At 38.1% G+C, this 22,575-nt stretch overlaps 1 protein-coding gene across 4 annotated transcripts in view; it reads right to left on the bottom strand.

The window, feature by feature from the left end:
• LOC106905023 (membrane-associated guanylate kinase, WW and PDZ domain-containing protein 1-like) overlaps window positions 1-22,575 on the bottom strand; it is a 106,341-nt gene that overhangs the window by 63,090 nt on the left and 20,676 nt on the right. For all 4 annotated transcript variants that reach the window (XM_088007265.1, XM_088007267.1, XM_088007266.1 and 1 more), the window contains exon 2: window positions 11,735-11,851. In XM_088007265.1, coding sequence (XP_087863391.1) covers window positions 11,735-11,851 — 117 coding nt within the window. The remainder of the gene's footprint in view (window positions 1-11,734; window positions 11,852-22,575) is intronic.

Genomic DNA, 22,575 nt, shown 5'->3' with positions numbered 1-22,575 from the left:
GCTGAGAGAAAACCACTGCGCATGTCCTGGAGCGCCGCGCGCGAGTGAAAGGTGGGGAGGGGGAGGAGGGAGGAGGGAGTAGCGCAGCGCGCGAGTGAAAGGTGGGAAGGGGAGGAGGGGGGAGTAACAGAAACACGTAGTTGCTTGGATTTTAATCGGTGTGTTTTGCATCCACTGAAAACAAAGATGTTAACAAATAAACTGGACAGTATGCTGTACGTTTAGTGATATTTTCACAGTTGCGGTCTCGACTGGTCTTGAAATAAAATGCCGAGTCCTCAGAGCCCGAGACCGAGACAAGACCGAGACCAAATGCGGTCGAGTCCGAGACGAGACCGAGACCATCAGAAAACGGTCTTAAGACCGGTATCGAGACCAAGACCGATCTCGAGTACCACAACACTGCTTTGAATTAAATTTTCTCTATATGTGTATACAATTTTTTTTTGTTTGGAAAAGCACTTTGAATTACCTTGTGTATGACTGTATAAACTGGCCTAGACTAAAAGAAAAAAAAATGTTTGTGAAATTGAGAAAAATGTTTCTCAACTTAAGTTGTTCAGCTGAATGTAATTTGTTAGGATTTATTTCTGGGGTATTTTATTGGCACAATAATTAAACATTACCCAGGTCTCTGATAAGGGAAAGTCTGGCGTTCTTTCTCATGTAACCTGTTTTATATGTTTTGTTTTGTTTTTTACAACTCTAGCAGGTTGCTTGTTGTGATTCTTTGAATTAAAAGATGATGGAGTTGCCCACTAAAGAGGAGGATAGAAAGGGAGAGAAAACCCAGATACAAAATGCTGCTACTGCCCAACACAACAGGCTATTCTTTCAGCTCGCGCCACAACACTCCTTATAGCTGAGTCCAGTCGCTATTCTCCTGCTGTTCTCACTGCTCCCTCCTTTCAATATGGGGGAAAAGAATGAGGGGGAGGGAGGGGGGTCAAACTGAATAGTGGTCAAGCACATGCAATCTGAAGCATCGTTAGCTAGGAATCTTGTGCAACGGCACAAAAGATAGAAAGACTTTTAATTTAACATCTTTATAGAAAAGACTATTTGTTGGGGAAATCTAAGGCTGAGAAGGAGGAAGAAGAGGGTTACTCAAGGAGATACAAATGTAGGGTAGATGGGGAGGAAAAATAAAGAAAAAGATGCTGCTGCAGGAGCTAATGACAGGGAAAAAAATGTCCTCCAACAGCAGGCAAGTGTGTCAACACATCAGGGTTTAAATTCAGCCCATCTAACCATCTCTGATGATGAGATCCCTCATCATCACAGAAGCACACAGCAACACATCGAAACATATGAATACTAAATCACAATCTGCGTAAGCACCGATTCCAGCCGTCTCTACACCTGAATGTATTCCTGCATCTCTGCATCCGTATATTCTCCCCACCCACATCGGTACCAATCTAATCCCGGAAGCCAAGGCATCACTCCCATGAGAAGAAGCGAAATGTCAGAATTACCTCTAAAACGCCACTGTTTCTGCTCTCTTCCTCTCTGCACGCTAATCCACGGAATATTTCAAAACGATAAATCCGAGCAGGCTGACTCCGGCTTTTCCTTCCCCATCCAAAACCATCCATGGATCATGCAGCTGTCTCTCCACCCGTACGGGCTTCCAGTTTACAGGCTCATTCAGGCTGGTGGTGAGTCGGCAGCTGCCGTTTTTCTTCAAAGCTCCACAAGCACAGCAAATTAGAGGTCCAGCCCAGCTTAGAGGCTAAGCCAATGTGTGCTATTCACACTCCGGTTCCTGTCTGAGGCCAATGGCTGCAGCCTCACAACCCCCTGCATACTCCCGCCCACTGCCTCCCTCCCTCCTACTCTTGTTCTCTTTCCTTCCTCTCTTCTGTCTTTTCCTTCATCTCCTACTTTCTTAGTCATAAATATAGACTCTTGACATTACCTAACACATGGTCTGTTTAGACAAACAATGAGCAGTGTGCAGGTCTCCACAATAATAAAATAAATAAATAAATAAATAAAAACCTCGAGGGGTGAGAGCAGGGTTAAAGAGGGGAGCAAAGGGCATAAAAAAGGGGCTCACACAATAGACATGGACTGTGCAACAGATGGTAAGAAAAGGACAGTGCAAGACAACACAAGATACACATTCCTATTAATCTAGTACTAAGCACTGAAAACTGGTGGCCAATGTCTGGCATTCACCACAATTTGTTGAAACCAGAGATTCAGAACCTGCTGCATATAGTCGAAGAAAGCTTGCAATCAGAAAGTGAAGGCCGGTAACTGCAAGAGCATAAGATGGAACCCAGACAGTCTCTTTATAAAACTCAAGACTTGTTGTTAGAGAAGCAAGTCACACAATGACATGTAATTTATTTGTCCTCATTGTCATATTGATCAAACTAAACAAAGTAAACTGCAAGGACATTGCTGAAATTAATCAATAGATATATATGAGTTAGATGAAACTAAGAATGCTGGATGGTGTGTTTTTTAAAGGCAGATGCAATAAAATGCATACCATAACCAGCTGCTTATACAGCCAAACTATGTAATGATGAGATAGATACCCTAATGATTACTTGGACTATAGTTGGGGACAAATAGCTCAATTAAAAAAACTGTCAGAACTATATGTAACACAGGTCATAATAAAAGTAAATATATTTGTTTACTATTGAAAAACTAAGTCATACTCCTTGGAGATTTAGATGTAAACTGTTTCATCCAACCTGGTTTCTTTTATTAGAAAGTAATATTTACAACGTAAAAGGAGCATCAACTTTGAGATTTCAGATTTTTTATTTATTTTTTTTACTTTTTATTTAATTTAAAAATTGCATTTTGAAAAGTACTAGCATCCATCTCAACAATTAATGCAAAAGGCTTAATCAGCAGTACACCCATTCAACCCTTCTTATAATCACTGAGCAGATTTCTGTAAGTTTCTTCTGGTACTATTCAGTATTAGTGATGAGCTCCAACTCATCACTTATATAAGAATTAAATCTTATAGCTTTTTTATTATAGCTTTAATTCAGTACTGGCTTGGCAGCTTTACTGTGTTTGAGTAATAAAACTTTTGATAAAAAAATTTCCTTCAGATCGCAAAGTGTTCATTTACAATCTGCAACAATGAAAGTATCAATTTAAAATTAAGTTGCATAATATATAACAATTCTGCTCATAATCACATTTTTAATAAGAGCAACACTGAAATATCAAAGACTGCAAAGAGACAATGTTTAGTTATGTCAAGGGCCATGCAAGCAGATTCTGAATGTGAAAAATATATTTGGCCTGTTGGATGGACTTTCACTGCTATCGGTTATTATACTTAATGCATATATTAATGACTTTGGTGCTAAAGCTTATAAATAGAACTAAGATGATCATTTTAATCAATATTGTTATTGCAATATTCAATAAAAGCATCGTAATTATAGATTTTCCTGATATTGTGCAGCCCTATATATCACAGACTGTCAAAGTGGGAATAGTAGCTCCATTTTGTCCTCACTATTAACCTTTAAGTCACTAGAAAAATCTCATTGAGATTAAAAAATGTCTTTTGCAACAGAATCCTGACTAAAACTGGCAGCAGCATAGAGAGTTTATAAAACTCTGCATACGAAACAACCAAAACTACACAGGTATACTTCTAGGCTCAGGTAAACCTGAAAGTACTGATTGATTGATTCTGAAGGCAGGAATTTGGAGACGCAATCATGTTTTCCTTACACTAGGTAATTATTAGCTTAAATCGTCAGTTTTCCAAAACATCCCCAAAATAACTGTGAAATGGTGCACAGTGAGTCTAAAATAAGCCACTCTTTTTATATCTGGAAAAGTTGATTACAACATGATTAAAACTTTTAAATGCAGATTCTCATTGGAACCAACTATAGGTTAGAAACCATAAATATAATCAGCAAGTGCTGATTTTTTTCTCTTGGAAAAAAAAATCTGTAAGTTAATCATAAAGCTGATTTGCAGATTACCTAAGGTTAGCCTACAAATCTGGAGCATGGGGCGCTACACTTTTAATGTTTCCTTGATATTTTGTTAGCTCTGTATCTACTCAAAGCAAAAAAATCAAACTGTTCTCCTAAATCAAGCAGTACTGCCAATGTTATGGTAAATTTTATTAACTCTGGCTTTAGTTTCAGCTTTTAGAGGTCAATGTGGAGCCAAAAAAGCCCCAAGAGAAAATAAAACAAAAAACTATTAATCAACAGGAGTGGGAGTGATTTAAAATCAGACACAGCAGCAACACGAACACAAATGTCAGCAAAGAAAGCTAAACCATATCTAATGAGGCAGCATCACTTCTCGCTTGGAGGCACTCAGGCTAGCTAAAATGCAAGTTAGCTGCTCGTCCCTAGAACAGCATAAGCACATCCAAATCATCACAAGACCCTCACACTCAAGTCTGGACCATAACAGAGGATCTTTGTGCACTCAGCACTTAATTTCTTCAATCTCCCAAAGAGGGCCATCATCAGCATCAACATTAACAGGCTAAAATAAAATTAGCTAAGGAAGCTAACAGTAAGAAAATGAGCAGAGAGCAAAATTTAGTCCTATTTTAACTGTTTAATCAGTTAGATCAGCTCCCTTGCTGTATATTGAACTCACATTAGCTCATCTCTGCTGTGAGTATGCAGGGGCTGCAGTCTGATGGTTTTAAGTTGACCTTAGTAACCGGGGAGAGCCTGTCAACCATCTATACATCCTCACTTGAGCATTAACGAAATCAAAGGACGATCATCCCAGAAACGCTTGACGAAGCACAGTGAATAAGGATGATCTATTACATCAACATTACTGTGAGCTACATTTTGTACGCATAATCACGGTGGGTCGGCATCAAGATTAATTAAGTTGATTTGCAGAAACTGGGGCGAGGGTGCAGTTTTGTCCTAAACTCCAGGTGCACAAGCACAGGAAGAGGTTGTGGAGGATTTACCTCCAAATACCTTTCAAGTGGGATTGGAATAAGATTGGCAATATCAAAACAACATCAGAGACTACCGCCTCCATGGCAGGCTGCCAACTGACAAGCCAACCTCACAGATGAAGAAAGAAAAAGGAAAATTTCTGTCTATAATGGCCTATATATATTCTGTGAATAATTTTAATAGTGGCAGGTGATGTTCCTTTGTGTATATATCCGCAAACAATGATAGATATTGCTCGACAATCACCCTATTCATAAAACATGAACCTCTCACACACACACGTAAACACATACAGAGAAAGTCTGCACCTGTCTTCATACACCATTGCTATGTAAAACACTGCTTGCCCAGCCTTTCTCTGCAAGCCAAAATGCTTCTGTTTTTTCACTGTTGACAGAGCAAACTGTGTGTTATTTGGTTACATGAGCAAAAATATGAACTGTGCATGTTTTGAAAAGCAGGGGAACAGAAGCTGGGGCCCACTCATCCGTTACTAGAATGAATGGCCATCATTAGCATGAGGCTCCTCAGCAGCACCCTGCAATGCAGCGACACACAATGGCGAGTGCCACGCTTCCCCCTCAGAGAAGCCCTTTTGTTTGGGCAGCATCTGGACCTGACCTCCCTGCATTCAAGGCTGATGACCCCCCTCTCATGTCTTCCCTTCTTCTCTCCAATCTTAAAACCTTCCCTGCCTCTGCTTGCTAGCCCTTCTTCCAGCTAAGGAGAGCGGCCATGTCTTGCTTCTTGAAAAGAATGTCTGTGTATTAGTGAAGCTTATACAAAGCCTGCAGGGTGAATCAGAAAAGCAAAAAGGAAAAAGCACCAGGGCTATTGGCCATCTGTCCCTCTGGGTTGGACGTGCCTGCTCCGAGCGTGCATGCCCCCCTTCACCTCCCCCCTCACATAATTCCCCCCTCACATAATTCCCACCCCTACTCCCACCATTCCTGATTCCCTAGCCTATATACACAGCATCAACCACACACACACACACACACACACACACACACACCTACACACATGCACACACACACACACACACACACACACACACACACGCGCACACACACACACACACACACACAAACACTCTTTGCCAATGCATACACCACAGCATGATGGTGGATGATGGCGAGAGCATCAGAAAGAAGAAAGAGAGAGAGAGAGAGAAAGAAAGAGAGAGACAGAGAGAGAGAGAGAAGAATACAATAAGGAGCTGCCACTTGCCTGGATGCTGAAAAGAGCCTGGAGCCGGAAAAAAAAAATCAACCAGTAATCCCTTACTTTGTGTGAACGGCAAACAGAAATTTGTCTCCCACAATGATTTCCCCGAGATCGGCAATGGAGTGGAAAACAAGGAAGCGAGGGAGTGAAAGACAGCAAGAAGGGGAGGGGAGGATGAGAGAAAGAGAGAGAGAGCGGTGGTGATGAAGAGTAAGAACAGCAGAGGCAGGGAGACAGCGGGAGCAGCTAGAGTGTGACAGAGAGAGACGGAGAAAGGCAACCACCACCGCCGAGCCACAGGGACGCTGACACTCGCTTGGAGGATTTGAAGTGAAGAAGAGAGGAGAGCGACAGAGGGAGGGATCAGGTGGGGGGAGGGAGGACTGGTTCACTCTGTGGTTCAAACCCTGGGATAACGCAGAGATAACCCTCATCTACAAGCAGCAGCTGTAGACGTGAGAAGGAAATGAATCCCAAGAGAGAAAGAGAAAGAGAGAGAGAGAGAGACTTCCCTATCATTTGTGACATTTGCTCCACATGATAACAATGGCCATCTGTAGCAACAAGCCAAAGAAAAGGAGAGGAGGGTGAGTGCTCTACTAGGATGTCCTTCATATAAACACTACATTCATGGACATGCTTAGGCGAAATTGACAACAACAACAAAAAAAAAAGTATCTATATCAGCTGATGGTGCAGGGAAAAGCACCTGTTTGAGTCAAGCACTGCAAGAGAGAACAACAGATGCACTCAGGAGAGGGGGAGGAGACACAAAGAGTCGGAGACAAAGAAAACACAGGCCAGAGACGTGTGGCTTTTATTTGACTACTTTTGTCATTCTGCCTTGTCATGCTAAGAACAAATTTGCATGCGTCTGTGTGTTTGAAGAAAAGAAAAAAAGACACAACAAAAGCACTGATTGTAGGTCACCAAGAAAGGAAAAAGGGTGGAATGTAAAACGTATTTTGTAAAAAAAAAAAAAGAAAAAGAAAAAAAGATTGAGGTCAAGTTAAAGCACAATAATAAAGAGAAACTCCATATAAGTCAATATAAGCTGAGATAATTCAGTATACTTTGAAAGAGATAGGATCAGTCCTTTTTTAATCAAAAGAGATTTTCACAATTTTACTTGAATGTGTCTCAATAACTAAGAATGTCAATGAAATGTTTATTTTAGCAATTTAATTCAAAACTCTATATAAAGAGTACGCCCTGATTCAGATGTGGACAAGTAAGCTTCTAACGAACTGCGCTGGAAGAACAAACTTTATAAAATATCTTTCACACCTTCTGGTTTTCATGCTGAAGTATCTGTTATATATAATTGTTGAGCAAAAGATGCCACTATTTGTTGCAGTTCTCCCTAAGTGACGTTTGGAGAAGCTTTTGATCCCACCTACCATTTTCTCCACTGAAAGTACTCCTCCAGCTTTGACTCCACTTGTTTTAATCTATTTAATTACTACTTGTGAATCAGATATGTTTGTTTTGGAAAGTTTCTTGAGAAGGCCACTCACTGTGAATGTGTGCTATGAACATCAACTGAACTGAAAACTAAAATCATTACTGTGATTATGGGCCAGTTTCTTGTCTTGCAGCAACATCCTAACTTATGAAGATCAAAACTCATCTGCCTGACTTAAGAAGGATGTTCTTTCGTATTTCCCATTTTAAAGACGGTAAAAGAAATGAAACCCAACAATATATTTTATATACGTTAGGTAAATGCGACACCAATTACAAATACACTCAGATGTTCGAAACGAAAGATACAAATTCTTCTGTCGTATTTATTTAATATCAATTTTAAGAGGATCAAATATTGTGTTTCCAAAGATTGAGTTGAAAAAGCTTTTATTTCTAAAAGTTCTACAAAAATAATAGATTAATTTATTTTTAACAAGCTGTAGCAGGAGGGTCAATAAATGTGGCAGGCAATGTACAAATATGGCAGAGTAAAAATCTGCCTGATAAAATTAAATACTTTGCTAGCAGTTGCTAAGACACAAATTTGCTGTTTTTAGCTGACCCAACATCTTAAACCTAAAGAAACATAGCAGGAAAAATTTTTTTGCAGAACTGCTTTTATTTAACCACAATCAAAGGCTTTTGGTGATAAACTGCAATTTTTAGGCAGCACCACAACATCTCAGTCATGTTTTACTTGGGGCTCTAACTCAGTCAAAATCGTTTTTGATTTGATTTTTAATCATCAAAATATGAACTTGCTGGTGCTTTTATAACCAAAGTGACAAAGTTGTACCAAGCCGCACTGCTGCAACCAAGAGAAAAATTCAACTGTTTAAGAAATGTTTGACCAAAGACCCAAGAGTGAGATGTATTTATGCAACGCAATGCCGAACTAATAGAATTGAACAAAAATGTCAAAATTTGAATGAAAAATGGAACATTATTGTGCCATGCCTACAATTTTGTACAGTTTTGGGATGACACAAATACAATGTGTGTGCATTTTTTTATTTTTCAGTTTGGTTTCCTTGACAATTCTATGGTGAAGTCAAATATTAACTATTTATTTCTGAAAGGCCCATTGACATTCTTTATAAGAATCTATTTGTTGTTCAGGCTAGGGATAACAAAAATCCTGAGAGGTAGAGTAAAGCATCAACCTTTTTCATGGGAATACCACATAATGAAGTCCTGTCTAACAATTTACAGCATGTTTAAGTACAGAGTCCACTCAGATGTCCAACAGTTCATTCAGAAACAAGGAAGCTTTAAACGTGCATATTTAATAAGTAACAACTATCAAGTTGATTATTAAATGTTTCTTCTGTTAGATTTCTACAACCTTAATGAGCAGCAGGGACTGCAAATGTTCTCCAATTGTTTTCTTTTTAATTCTTCAAAATGAATTGCTTTCAAGCCTATGTCTTGTTGACTCCATAGTTTGTCCTCAGCATGTAGGAAACTATCTGTCAAATTGCAACCTTTGCAAGAGCCTGAGTTGTTTATCACATAATCAGGCAGGAATCTATTTTCAATATATCAGAACATCATAATCCGAGGCAGGGCACCGAGGGAGGCTCACACAGAGGCGGATTTAAGAGTCACATGGCAGAGCGCAAAAGAAGCACAGAGACTGAGAGTGAAAAAGCCTCGATCAAGAGCGAGGTAAAGTAAAACTGGATCTATTTGCAAACTATATTTTCCTAAGGTGCAGTCTTATCCAGATACATGCAAAACAGCAAACAAATCGTATTTTAAATAGAGAAGAGAACTGAGTTGATCACTTCATTTGCTTGGTTAGATCATAACAACTTGATTGGTTAGAAAATTAAAACATTTGATTACTATTGGTACTAATTAATACAACAATGGCAACATAAAAGTGTTGTGATCCGTAGTTTTCTGTGTTTATTTTGGGGTTTTTTCTGTGTTTATTGTGATCCTGTTCCCTGTGAGTCTCTGTGATGTCCTGTCCTCCCTCTCTTGATTGATCCCAGCTGTGTCTCGTTCCTGTGATTACCCTCCCAGTGTATTTAGTCCCACCTGTTGTCTGTGTTCCTCCAGATCCTCGTCTAACGTTGTACGTCAAGCTCTCCAGTCGCACTGTTTTCACGTCCTGGTTAGCCTTAGCTCCTGTATTCAGTCACCTTGTTGTCAGTTGCTACCGGTTATTAGCTGTGTGCTATTGTTCCCACTGTGCTGTTTGATTGGACTGTTTTTGAGCAACATTCATCATTAAATTCATCATCATCATCTTCATCTGGGTCTCCTGCGTTCATTCTCACCACCACCGACCACACCACATGACAAAAAGGTCCAAAGAAATTAAGATGATCCTCAACCCTCCTAGCATGTTCATTTCTGAGGAGAAGCAGTGAAGTCCCTGGGTCAATTTGACCTTGGACATTTTTTAATATACAGTAGTGTCAAGAGTTCAAACGTTTCTCCCAAAACATTTTGGTATATTATCATTAACTCCATGACTAACAATTTCAGTCAATATTTAGTGCAATGATGTTCTTTTCCTCCAAGATATAAATAAAGAATGAGAATAATTCAACTTGTTTTTCACAAAAATAAAACCATTTTGATTTTTTTAATGTCTACAAGGAAAATCTAGACTGAAAAATCAATGGTTATGCATGAAAATTATATTGTACCCTAATTATTCTCCGGAGCTCCTAAAGCTATTTAGCTGCTTGGAAGACGTATATTGCCAGAATGAGGACCCCCTCCCTCAAATATGCATGAAAATGTATTTTATCCAACCTCTATTCTCTCCTTAAATAGACCTTCTTTCTAGGTTAGTCATTTCAAGGAAGATTCTTTATTGAATTGGGCAAGAGTAGCTCAATAGCTGACTTGATTTCTTTGGCACGAGTTACTACTGTACCAGTAGGCCCTAGTACTGTCTTTATTACATTTTCAGCCCAGAGTCTTGTTGGTGTGTACTTTACGTCATTTGTTTCATAATCAGACTAGTCAGACTTAGAATTGATCTCAATAGTGATGGCTGCAGCACATACCTTCTCACAGTTTACTAATCAGGTAAAGAGAGAAGGAAAAGGGTGTGCACTTGTGTGTCTGAGCACCAATCCAGTTAAAACATTATCATGTCAAGTTTTATTTGCCTAAAAATGTATGCTGATTAACAAGGGGTGTGCTGACAAAAATCAAGTTGGTCTAAAATAGCCCAAAAATTATCTCATATTAATAGTCACTCACCTCAGATCCCCGCATATAGAATCCAGGTTACATGTTGTATCACACAAGTAATCCTGACTGCTAACTCTTAAGGGGTAAAAGGCATCATATGGCTTTATAGGAGTTGGATGTCAAATCATAGCAGTCACAGTGCTGTTGGCATGCCAGTGGTTTTAGGCTGGGCCATAAATACTTTCTAAGCTGGAGAATATTAATCTTTTAATGTTGTTTTCTGGGAGTGCTTTTTCCCCAATGTTGGTGCTCTTATTAGTACTGAAATCTTTATTTTTCAGTGCAAGTGCTTTTACAAAGATGCCTATGTTTCATTTGGTTTTTGTTTTCATTTGTAAACTATCAGCATCAATGTTAGTTCATTCAGAGTTAAACTGGATTTTAAGGTGAGTGAGGATTTAGCATCGACTTAGCAAGTAAAACACCTAGAAATACTCTAGAAAAAAACACTTAGAATTACTGGACTTTTCACCCAGATCCAAGTATTAGACAGCTGGGGAGTCTGGCTGGTTTCTAAATATTTGGTATAAAGCAACTCTTTATGTATTTAATCACTCAGCTTAAGGAACTGCTCCAGCTCCGTCAACAGGACAATGTTTTTATGGTCTGTATTAACAAAACTTTCAGACAGTGCTTAGAATTTTTTTCCTTTAAAAGTACTAAAGATTATTTTTAGTGATGAAAGCAAAATTAATCAGAACAAGATGATTTTTCACTACAAAATTAAATAATTGTATTTGAAAGTCAGAGATGAAACAAATAGGAAAGAAGCCAAAGAAGCATAACAATGTGGAAATTATGATCGTGTAATGCTAAATGATTTTCCTTCTCCACTCTGATGTTTTTGTTTAAAGCATGATGTTAGATATTTTACTCACAAGGCACAGCATGACGATATAAATTGGCTCGGATAGTCTTCTGCAACTCATGGTCAGGTGATGTTTTCTGAAACCTCAGGCTCAAGAAGTGCTTCAGATCCTTGTTGAGCTTGTGACCTGGAAAAAGGAATCAGAAAAAAAACAATTGAAGTAAAAAAAACAACAACTTTGATTAATAAGGTAATTGGATAAAATGTTATTTTGCTAAAAGATTACAGCAATGGACTGTAATAATACAGTCAGATTTTTTTTTACCTATTAGTGTCTGTAAGCAATTCCCTGTTCTTTGAACTTTTTGCACAAGTGTAAATAATTAAACCTTTTTAAAGTTTGTATGATGTATGCTGTAATTCTTACAATATTAAACATTAATATTTTTGCACACTCATCAATATTCATGATTTTAGGAAAACATCAGAGCAGAACAAACAAAAAGCCCAAAAATGTGTCACTGCTAAAATCCCAGATAAAAAAAAATAATAAAAAAAACTATGTTCAGCGTTTGAGCCTTGCATCAATAAGACACACACTATGCAACAGGATGGTTCACTCACTGGAACAGGTTGCAGCGACTCACTAAAGGTTACTCTGATTGGATAAAACTGTACAGCACACCCAGAATTTATCCAATCATATGTGTGTTTGCTGGTGACTGAGTTTGAACAGAGCTCTGGTGCTCACAATGGGGCCAGATGGCCAGAGCTCGCTCTCACGCCAGGGTCTCATTTAGGACCATTTAATGATCTCCAAATATATCACCATGTCTGCCAGAGCTGGCAGACAGTTCTTGGGGGAGGTGCCATGTCCCCTTGTCAGCCTTGGATCCTAGCAGAAGAGTTTCCTCTGGTTTCTGTGCTTCAGGATAACAGAGTCCCCTCAGCTTCCTCATTGGAAGGTTAGTGATGGCTTTCCAATTTCTAAACTTCTCTTACCAAAGGAAAAATTGCATAACAGAAGAATCTGAGCTTCTTTTTCTTAATTTTTCTGCATTACAACCTTGAATCTATTTCAGTGGTATTTTGTATAATAGAAAAAGTAGCACAAAATTATGGAGGACATTTCCATACAAATAAATCTGAAAATTGTGCCATGTATTTATAATACATCTCCCCAAGTCTATTTATTGAACAGATTTTGATTTTTCTTACTTACTTACTTGCTTCCTTCATTTAGATAAACACAGTAAATTTTTGTAAACGACTAAGAAAAAATGTGCATCCATATGGCAGGATGCAGCAACGCACTGTGGCACATAAAGCACTTAGCCTGGTATGGGTTGGCAACAGAAGTGAAACAGTAATGAAGACGAACGTCATTCAGTTAACTGGTGATAAATGTAAGAAACGCTAGCTAGCTAGCGTTTCTTACGCTAGCTAGCTAGCGTAAGAAACGCTAGCTAGCGTTTCTTACGCAACAAGCCAGTAACAAGTACTGGCTTGTTACTGTTACAAGCCAGTAACAAGTAACTAGCTTGTTACTGGTACCCTCAACCATCTTGAGTCGCAGAAGGCATTGAAGAAGTCTGAATGTGACTCAAACTTTTACATGACAGAAACATCCAGGAAAAAAGAAAAAAAAAAAAACCTAAATGGAATCTACAAGATTAAATAGTCCTGGCATAGTCCTGGCCACCACGGTGTAAACAATAACAAAATTCTGGATGAGATTTAGCCAGAATTGCAAAAATATGGTTCATCACTGGGTTCAAACTCAAATCTCCTCCTGCTTTGAAATATTTCTGCCCAGATGTCGAGACACTGCTTGGTATTCTACATTGCTACATTTTTCTATTCCTAAACACACTCTCTAACACACACACACACACACACACACACACATACAGCCCACTGTGTGTAATTCAGTGCAAGCAAAGCACAGTCAGGTAATTGTTACCTAGCAACCAGCCAGTGCTGACGACCATGATTACGGTCCCTGCTAGGCAAGCAGAAGTCAAATTGTTAAAGGAAAAACAGATACAACAGCACTCTCTCTCGTTCCCTTTCACTCTTTACTGCAAACACACACGCATAGTTACACACTTAATTAACATAAATAAACATCTCGATTATGTTTCTATAAGTGCATTCTCTGCTGCTTCCTTTTGATTTATACAACCCACACACAAGTAAGGATATGTAGCTCATATGTTAGCATTTGTACTCATCTTCTTGTCAGATTTGCTGGCTCAGACATTTTCCCAGAGATAAAGACCCTTGTCAGGAACGACCTCCTCCTGCAGGCACGTACGGTGAGCATTGACTGGGCCGCCCAGGTGTCATGCTCCATCAATGAGAAAGTCATCAAATATTCAATATTTATGTGGATTAAGACTGTGGGGATCACGTAATACAATCACCCCACTGTGTTGCGACTGTGCTTTCTTTTTTTGGTTGTGAAAACAAAGGCTTATGTAAATCTGATCCATTTACATTGCTCTTAGATATGCCTAAAGATTAGTTTTAATTTGAATTTATTATAACACTAAACTTTACAAAAGCTCCACCAGAATCCTATTTGACACAGTCGGAACCAAAAAAATCCATGACAGTCTTATCATCTGTTTTCCATGTTCATCAGTGAGGATCCTTTTCCTGATATATATGATGATTTCTATTGATCTTCCAACAAGGAATACTTGGGTGACACAGGTATGCCATTAATTAGCTCAAAGGTTGCATTTAAAAAGCCTTAGGAATCTTATAAAGCAAATACATTATTGGTGCATTCCCAAATAGATGAAAAGCAAAAATCTGATTCATCATTGGGTTCAATTTCCAGATGGAAAGTTTACTCTGACAGTGAACAAAAAAAGAAAGTGTGTGACTTTTTATACACTGTATGCAAACATCTAGCTTAGTTCTGACACAGAACCCTGAGGGACTTCACTTGACAGGCTGATTGAATCTGACGTGATCGGGTTGGCATGAACACTGAAGGCTTTGTTTGAAAGGTAAGACGTACAGCATTGAAAAGATGACCCAGATATCCTAATTAGATTTTGCAGCCTATTTATTAAGGCATTTTGATCAACGGTGTCAGAACTGAGGTACAATCTTACAAAAGTCTGCAGCCATCAATATCACTTGATATTCTTTGTGGAAGAGTTTAGGATAATCTTGTCTGAAAATTATAAACAAATAGGTGAGTTGTAGTATCAGATGTGAAGGAAAGTGATGGTGAAGCGTTTTTGACATATTTTCCCATGTTTCTGAAAAGCAAGGCAGACACACAACCATGTAATGTAAATAAGAGACTGGAGGGTAATTTCAATATGCTATGTTGAATGAGCAAGCAAAAAAAAAAAAAAAAACAAACACTTATTGAAGTGAAATAGTCATGTTTAACATTTTTGGTATTGGCAAGTAGAACAGTAGAACTGCAACAGAAAAGAGAAAAATACAACGTTCAATTTCTAGCTTTGGTCCTTTGGTCAGTCAATGCATGTTTTGTTTTTTGTTTTTTTTTAAGTTTATCTTAAAACATAATATTCCTACAGAAGACTGTTCACGGAGAAAAGATGTGAAACCTGACAGAGATTCATCTGTGCTCTCATAACACAATACTTTATAATAGAGGCTGACAATGAACTAAAAACTCTAAAATTCCTCCACCAGAAGGCTATAATGCACCAGAGACATTAATGCATTGTGAGATGGTTCCTAAGAACTAAGATGTATTTGCAGCAAGCTGGTGAAATACGGCATGTGGCAGGGATTGGTGCTTTTCAGGCTTGATGATGCAGAATGGAGCTGTGTGAGGATGTGAGGCCGCTGTCCCCTTACAGATATACATGATGAGAGAGAAAGAGAGAGAGGCATGGATTTAACCCAAATAGGAGTGGATTATACACATCCTCCATGCTTCCAGTCAGCATTACATAACCTTAAATCTAGTTATGCATCGCTGTCTCATTTTAGAAGAGGGGTTGGAGGGAGCTGAATGCAATCAAACATCTGAACACAAACAGTTACACATTTCCTCCCACATAAACATGCACAAAACGCATCCATGTGATGAAGCTCCGGTTTTAATTGGATGGGATTTCATAATGGACAAAATTGACATTTTGACAGGAAGTAAACAACAAAAAAGGTGATTATAAAAAGCAAGAGAGCTCAAGCATATGTGAGTAGCTGCCTCAAACATCAGCAGCTGCAGTCTGTAGTACCACACAGCAGCTGTTCTCAAGTCATCGCTGCTGCCTCTCCATCATGACTGGAGAAATAAACCTGCACGTGACTGTATGTAAAAGAAACGGCTTAAAAAAAAGTGGCTTTCATTTTGGCGAAACGTCCACATCTACGTGTGCTGGCTGTGTGTGTATGCTTAGTGTGTGTAAAACTCTTTTCAGCTGCTAATTGGGATTCTTCTGCCGTCCTCAAGCTCAACACTGCCCTCTGTGTCTTTAAGCCTCATGACTGAGAGGTCTGCTTCATGTAGACGAGTATCTATGGCAACACAGAGCCAGCCAATGACTGTCTCAAGCTGTGTGGTCATAATTGTGTGCTGCCCCCTAGTGGCTGAGTTCACTGTTAATTCAAAACCTAAACTTTCTGAGGTTTCTTTGAATGGAACGACAAGGAAGAAGGATTCACTTGGAGTACATATGAAAATAAAATATTGCTTTAAGATGTTCATGAAAATGTTTTTTTGTTTTGTTTTTATTGGATTTACTTTTTAATATTTTTGGTGAAAATAAAATCTGTATCCCAATAAATATGAATATTTTATTTCATTAATTTAATTCATAAAGTAAAAATCATAGAATATATCTTTATTCATTGCACATAGAGTAATATATTTCAAATATTTTCTTAATGTTAATGGCTTAAAGCTAAAGAAAACATGAAATTAGGTTTCTTCAAAAATGCCATTGCATATACAGTAAGATCAATAAAGGACCATTTTAAACCCAGAAATATTTTATTTTTCATGGCCTGTCGACAGACAGTCATTGAGAGTAGGAGGGTAAGACACAGAAGGTTACTGCTGAAGCTGCTGGTTTTTCACAGAATGCTGAATCCAAGCACATTATGGACAGACAAGTGGAAGAAAAAAAAAGTGTGGTAGAAAAAGTTGCACAAGTTACGGCAACAGTGAAAGGGGTCATGAAGCAAAGCCTTTGTAAGAGGCTGACGGAGCTCCACAAGGCGTGGACTGCAGGTGGAGTCAGAGCTGACACACAGACATATTAAGAACACACTCTGTTAACGCCTTTTTGTTCAGCAATGTTCTCTAACAAACTTCCCAGGCCTTTGCAGAACAGATGGATTCAAAATGATTAAATATATAGTGATGCAATTTATTTCTTAGGTGACTTTTGAAATTTATTGGTTTTACTGTATTTTATTTAGGGCCGTGATTGTTAAGGTTTGCTAAGAGAACTCTGAAATCTTGTATCTTGTGGCTGGAAGAAAGAAGAGTCATATTACTTTTTTTGTTTGTGAGTTCTTACAGTCTGTTCTTGACATATTATCTTAGCATAGCATGGATTATGATCTCTATTCAAGACCTTCCAGGAGGTGAACTACAAATGCATACTACACATTTCAGATTTGCCATTTAAAAAGTGCTATAATGCATGTATTCCTTGCATATATTTTGTTTTGCTGTTGTTTTTTTTTCTTTTTCTTAAATTTAGTGTCACATTCACTTTCTTGTATTTGACCTTCCCGACTGCCAGGTCTGGCTCAGATTAAACCCTGGTTCAAATATTAGTAAAAGCAAAATTCAACCAGAATGTAAAGGCCCAGATATTTCACAAGCCTGTCTGTTATCACTTTCTGATTAGGTGGGCTCCTCAGTGTCTGTGTCCTTCAGTCCGTTGAGGCACAGTAGGGTTGTTTCAAATTAAAATCAAAGCTTTTCAGTCCCAGTTCACATGCACTAAACCTTTTATAAAACAAAACTTATCACACCTCATGTTCAAAGTTCCAAATAAGGACAAACGTTCAGAACAATGAGTGGTGAACATTCCCATTTATTATATTTGTTTACTTTATGTTAGTTGTTTGTGGACACTTTCGATTTTTATGCATTTAATGAAAAATAAACTAATAATTTCAGATTTATTTAGAATGTAATTGAATAAAATTATGATAAAACATAATAAAAATGTATTTAGATTTATTTAACCTAGTTATCAATCAGAGCTCATGAAGGAATCAATCATGTAAGTTTAGATCAATCTTTAAATAATACGAATAGTCAATTTAGTCTTGCATAATTATGCATTTTGTTCTAATTCTGAACATTATTGCTCAGTATTTTTAACTGAGTATGTTAGTTATTTTTTGTAGCTATCCTTTCAAATCTGAAATTTGAAAATTTATTTTTGACTTTATTAATTTGATTATCTATCAGGGTTTTTTTTCTTTTCTTTTTACAGCATGCTCATTTTATATGCCTAACCCTCACTACTGTTCGAGGACAAATGTATACATATGAGCTTAAACCGAGAACAAAGAAAAGGAATTTCCTTCAGGGGACAAATAGTATTGTATTTCCTTGGGCTGATTTCAAATAATAGGAACCGAGAAGGAACTGGAAATGCTGGTTCTTAAAACAGTAAATTCCATTGTTTCTGCAGCTTCCTGTGGTTCTCAGGACATCCTGTCAGTCTACACGGAACGCTACAGTTACAGATGAGAGCATTTAACTCTGCATTATCCAGTAATGTAAGGAGGGGCCGTCTGAGAGAGGTGAAGATCAAGATGGAGGCAGGAGGTGATTTAATCAAAAGCCGCTGTTCTCTCTGAAAGGCTTCACTCTGCACTCTCAGGCTGATAAAGTAGCTACAATCTCCTGCTATTACACAGTCATTACTCAAATTGAGAGATTTTGTGACAGCTGATTCAGAAGATATGACAGTAATGATATTAAACATGGTGCTTACTTATGTCAATTATAAATTAAATCGCTGTGTTTCTGTTAAACACATAGACCTGCTCGCACATACAAATTGTAGATAGAGGAGTGGTGTGCTTAGCATCACCTGCACATGCTCACCCCTAGCAGGCGCTGTCTTTGCTACTGTTTTAGAGCCCTGCAATCAGAGTTGAAATAATCACAGAGTGCCTCAGTATAAAGCTCTGGACCACATCTCTCCTGCCTCCTGCTATAATTACCTCTACGCAGCCACACCCAGAACGCCTTTCATGTTGTTTTTACCGAGATCCCGCTTTTACGTGAGGCTGGGGTGCATATAGAAAACAGGCACGTTATCATCCGACATGCTTGTGTTCAGCAGAACTAAAAATTAGCATACATTTGATGTTACTTGAAGCAAAAATAAACATGAAATTGAAGTTTTACTATAACAGAAAAGTTTGGACTTTTAAAGGCCAATTATCGTCATGTTTCAAAGCCAATTAAGTATGAAACACAATTGGTGTTTTTGTTCTTCAAAGTGAACAAGCAGTTCCTAAACACATTTTTTGACACAAAAGGTGCCTTCTGAGTAACACTCTCAGATTCTGAAATGTATTTCCACAGATCGATGAACACATAGCATCTGTAATGGCAAAATCTTGAATCTAGTCACTGTCTATGATTGTAAACATAGAATGAGCCGCTTTAATTGAATGGATGTGTGGCCACTTTGGGCGACACAGAAAAGATTAAATTAGCACTTTTATTAGGAAGAACATCTGTGCAGTGAAAGTGGAGAGCCACTGCAGATGTACACAAGTTAAAAAAGGATACATTTCATTCAGATTCCATGGACACTGTGAAGTAAGACTCCCAAGAGTCGGTACAAGACTGTTTGAAAACATTTTCTATGTATAATCTAATAGTCAATAATAATATGGGAAGGAAAGTATTTTTAAACTGATCAAGTTAGTCCAAAAGAAGTAGTGGTGAAAATGTCAGAATACATACAGAAACAAATTATAAAGGCACAAGTTAAATTGAATATAAAATAATAAAAAAAAAAGTATCAACCCTTAAAGCTTTAAATTGTATGGATAGTATCTAAAATTCACACCTCTTAAAAACAACAAATAAAATTTAGCAAAGACCTGATACGACACCTGAGGGATGAATCTTTGTCAAACTGTTCCATTTACTGCTCAGTGATGTTTCATTTGAAATTACTTCAACATAAGGGACAACCTAGAAGCAATCTTGAAGGTAGAAAACTGTGCTTGACAAATCCTGAATACCTGGGCTACAAATTACGTCTGTACGTTTAAGTTGAGGACACGATTCTTTACAGTCGAAGATGAAAGGGAATCTGTTTTTTTTTTTTTTTTTGTCACAACCTCTTTTATTTTTAACAGATTATGAACGGTTCTGGTTGCAGTGGCATGTTCAGGACAGTTCTGACCCGGTTCTGCTGTGCTGCTGAGTCAGTGTCAGCAAAGCATGATGGAAAAACATGTTTGATGGAAGAGTCACAGACAAAAGCATCATCAGACAGACAGAAGCATGCACAAAGGCAAGCGGAGGAAGTATGTTTCGCTCCAGTGCGCTGCATCTGTTCATTGCTAAATATATCCAAAGGAACCCAGGCTGTACAATCTCTTTTCTCCATGTTGCAAGCTGACTAGGCCAAATGTTAAAGGAAGAAAAAAGAAAGGCAAGAACAAAGAAGGCTAGTGCAGTTTTTAAACACTTAAAGAAGCAACGCAAGCCTCTAGGTTGAATAATTTGGAAACCATCCTAAACAAACACAGAAATTAAACCAGACAAAAAAAAAAGGAAACATATTCATGTCCAAAACAGCAATGCCAAACTCAACATCTTCCAAATACTGTAACAGGATCTCAATTTATAGCCACGGGGATCGCTTTTAAAAGTGTGGAAAAACAGCTCTTGCGCCATGTTTCCAAAGAAAATGCAAACAAAGACCTATTTTTACAGTGTCCATTGTGTTAATTTTTCTCCCAGGGTCAACACGTGCAAGAACACTGAAGCTTCCAGCAAGCTGAATCCTTCCTGTCACTGATGGAAAACATAGAGCTACAGCTGATGCGTGAGAGTGCCATCATTTTTTAACTGGCTGCCTCTGTTAAATGTCACTGCCTGCCTGGCTGTCACACAGAAAAGGCCCTGCTGTCATTAAAGCACTCCTCTTCAGAGGTTCCGACGTCCACAAGCAAGGAGAAGGGATCCACCTCGCCCTTCCCAAGCAATTCTTCTCTATGGAAAAACTTCTACCTTAGGCTTTAAAGTGTCGTCATCAGCTAACTAATATGATGAAACACAATAAAGACACGAGACATGATTATTATCCCATTACAGTTGAGCTATGGTTTATATGCATTTGGATGAAGGATGGAAAAGGAAGCATAGGTCCACAGGGGACGCTAATTGTGGGTTGTGATCGAAGAAGATCTGAATGATGCCAATGCAGTTCGCAAACAAACCAGCGGAGTTAAAAGGCTAGTTTAGTGGTAGTGCATATCTGAGGCCTGTATGTTGTTAAAACTATAATAACAGGATATGGAACACCATGGTTAGGTAGTCGTTTGAAACGTGAAGCCATCCATCAGATATAAAGAGCCACGTGCAAGGAGAGAGCTAACAAACAAGAGACCAAAAGGGGAATTTATTAAATCAGTCCGTCATGTGAAGAGCCTTAGCATGCTGCCTAATAGAAGTTGAAATTGAATTTTGTCTCAAGAAAATAAGCATTATTTTAGAATGCCAACTAAGCAATATTGTTAGAAATAAAAAGCCAAAAAACCTTTGGGCAGAAAGAGAGGGTAATAATTTCTATGCATTTCCATACAGTTTAAAAGAGATGGAGCACAGACAGATAGAACTGAATTGCAAATGCATCCTCGTGAGGATTATATTGTGGATCCCAACAGGGCTAATGTGTATAACTAAAACTGAAATGAATAATAAAAAGGATTATGCTAAGCAATGTTTTTTTACTGTACCAGATTCTGGAGTATTGTTTTCATACAAAAATGAAATCCTCAGACAAGAAAACTACAGTGTGATGAGGTTTTTATTAAGATTCTTGGCAATTCTTAGAGAAGAGATGAAGTAGAAAGTAGAAAACAAAGACAGAAACTCATCGTATTTTCATTCTATTGTAACAACTACTCCTCATTACAGATTGTTGCTCCAGCAGCATAATGATCCCTTCTCTTCTTAAATGACCTCACTGTTCTTTCTCCTCTTATGGTCTGTGCCCGTGTTCCTCATTTAATGACATATCAGATGTCTTCCAAGCTACAAAGGGAAATCTGTGGTTTGCTACGTTTTAAAGAACATATATTTTAAGCTGATGATTGCTTTTTCATGGGTTCATCATAGGAATGTGAATAGACATTATATCTTTGTGTATTAATCTTAAGTCTGAAATTGTGGATCCATGTGAAGTTGAAATGGCTCCTGTTAGGGATTTAGTAAATATTTGAAAGCAGTTTCTCAACAGAACTTGAACAGATGAGACAACATGAAACCTGTCCAAGATGTGTTTTAACTTCATTAAATATGAGATTGTTTACCATTTGTTTGACAGTCATTGGTCAAGATGCAGGATCAGGATACACCCTAAGTCTGATCAGTGCAGCTGTACTCAATAGAATCCTGTCTTTTTATGACTCTCTCTCCAATCTTCTCTATGTTGCTTTCCAGATGTCAGTGTATTGTGTTTTCACTCTATCCGCAGTCAGTTTTGATGAAAACTGAGATGTGGGCTTCACTGTAAGTGAATTAGACACTCTGTATGCAGACACTCTGTATGCACAAATGAAAACTCACTCATTTCATTGTGTCAAATTCTGTTTTCTGAAGTATTCAGCCAACAACATACAAAATTACATATATAGGGTTTTAAATTCCAGACATAGCTTCATTTTTTTTTTACATTCTGACACCAA

Source organism: Poecilia mexicana, unplaced genomic scaffold (genome assembly GCF_051168715.1).
Source record: "Poecilia mexicana isolate PSO_F unplaced genomic scaffold, ASM5116871v1 scaffold_7, whole genome shotgun sequence".
Lineage (NCBI taxonomy): Eukaryota > Metazoa > Chordata > Actinopteri > Cyprinodontiformes > Poeciliidae > Poecilia > Poecilia mexicana.
Note: the sequence above shows the minus strand (reverse complement) of the source record. Positions and strands in the feature narration are given on the sequence as shown.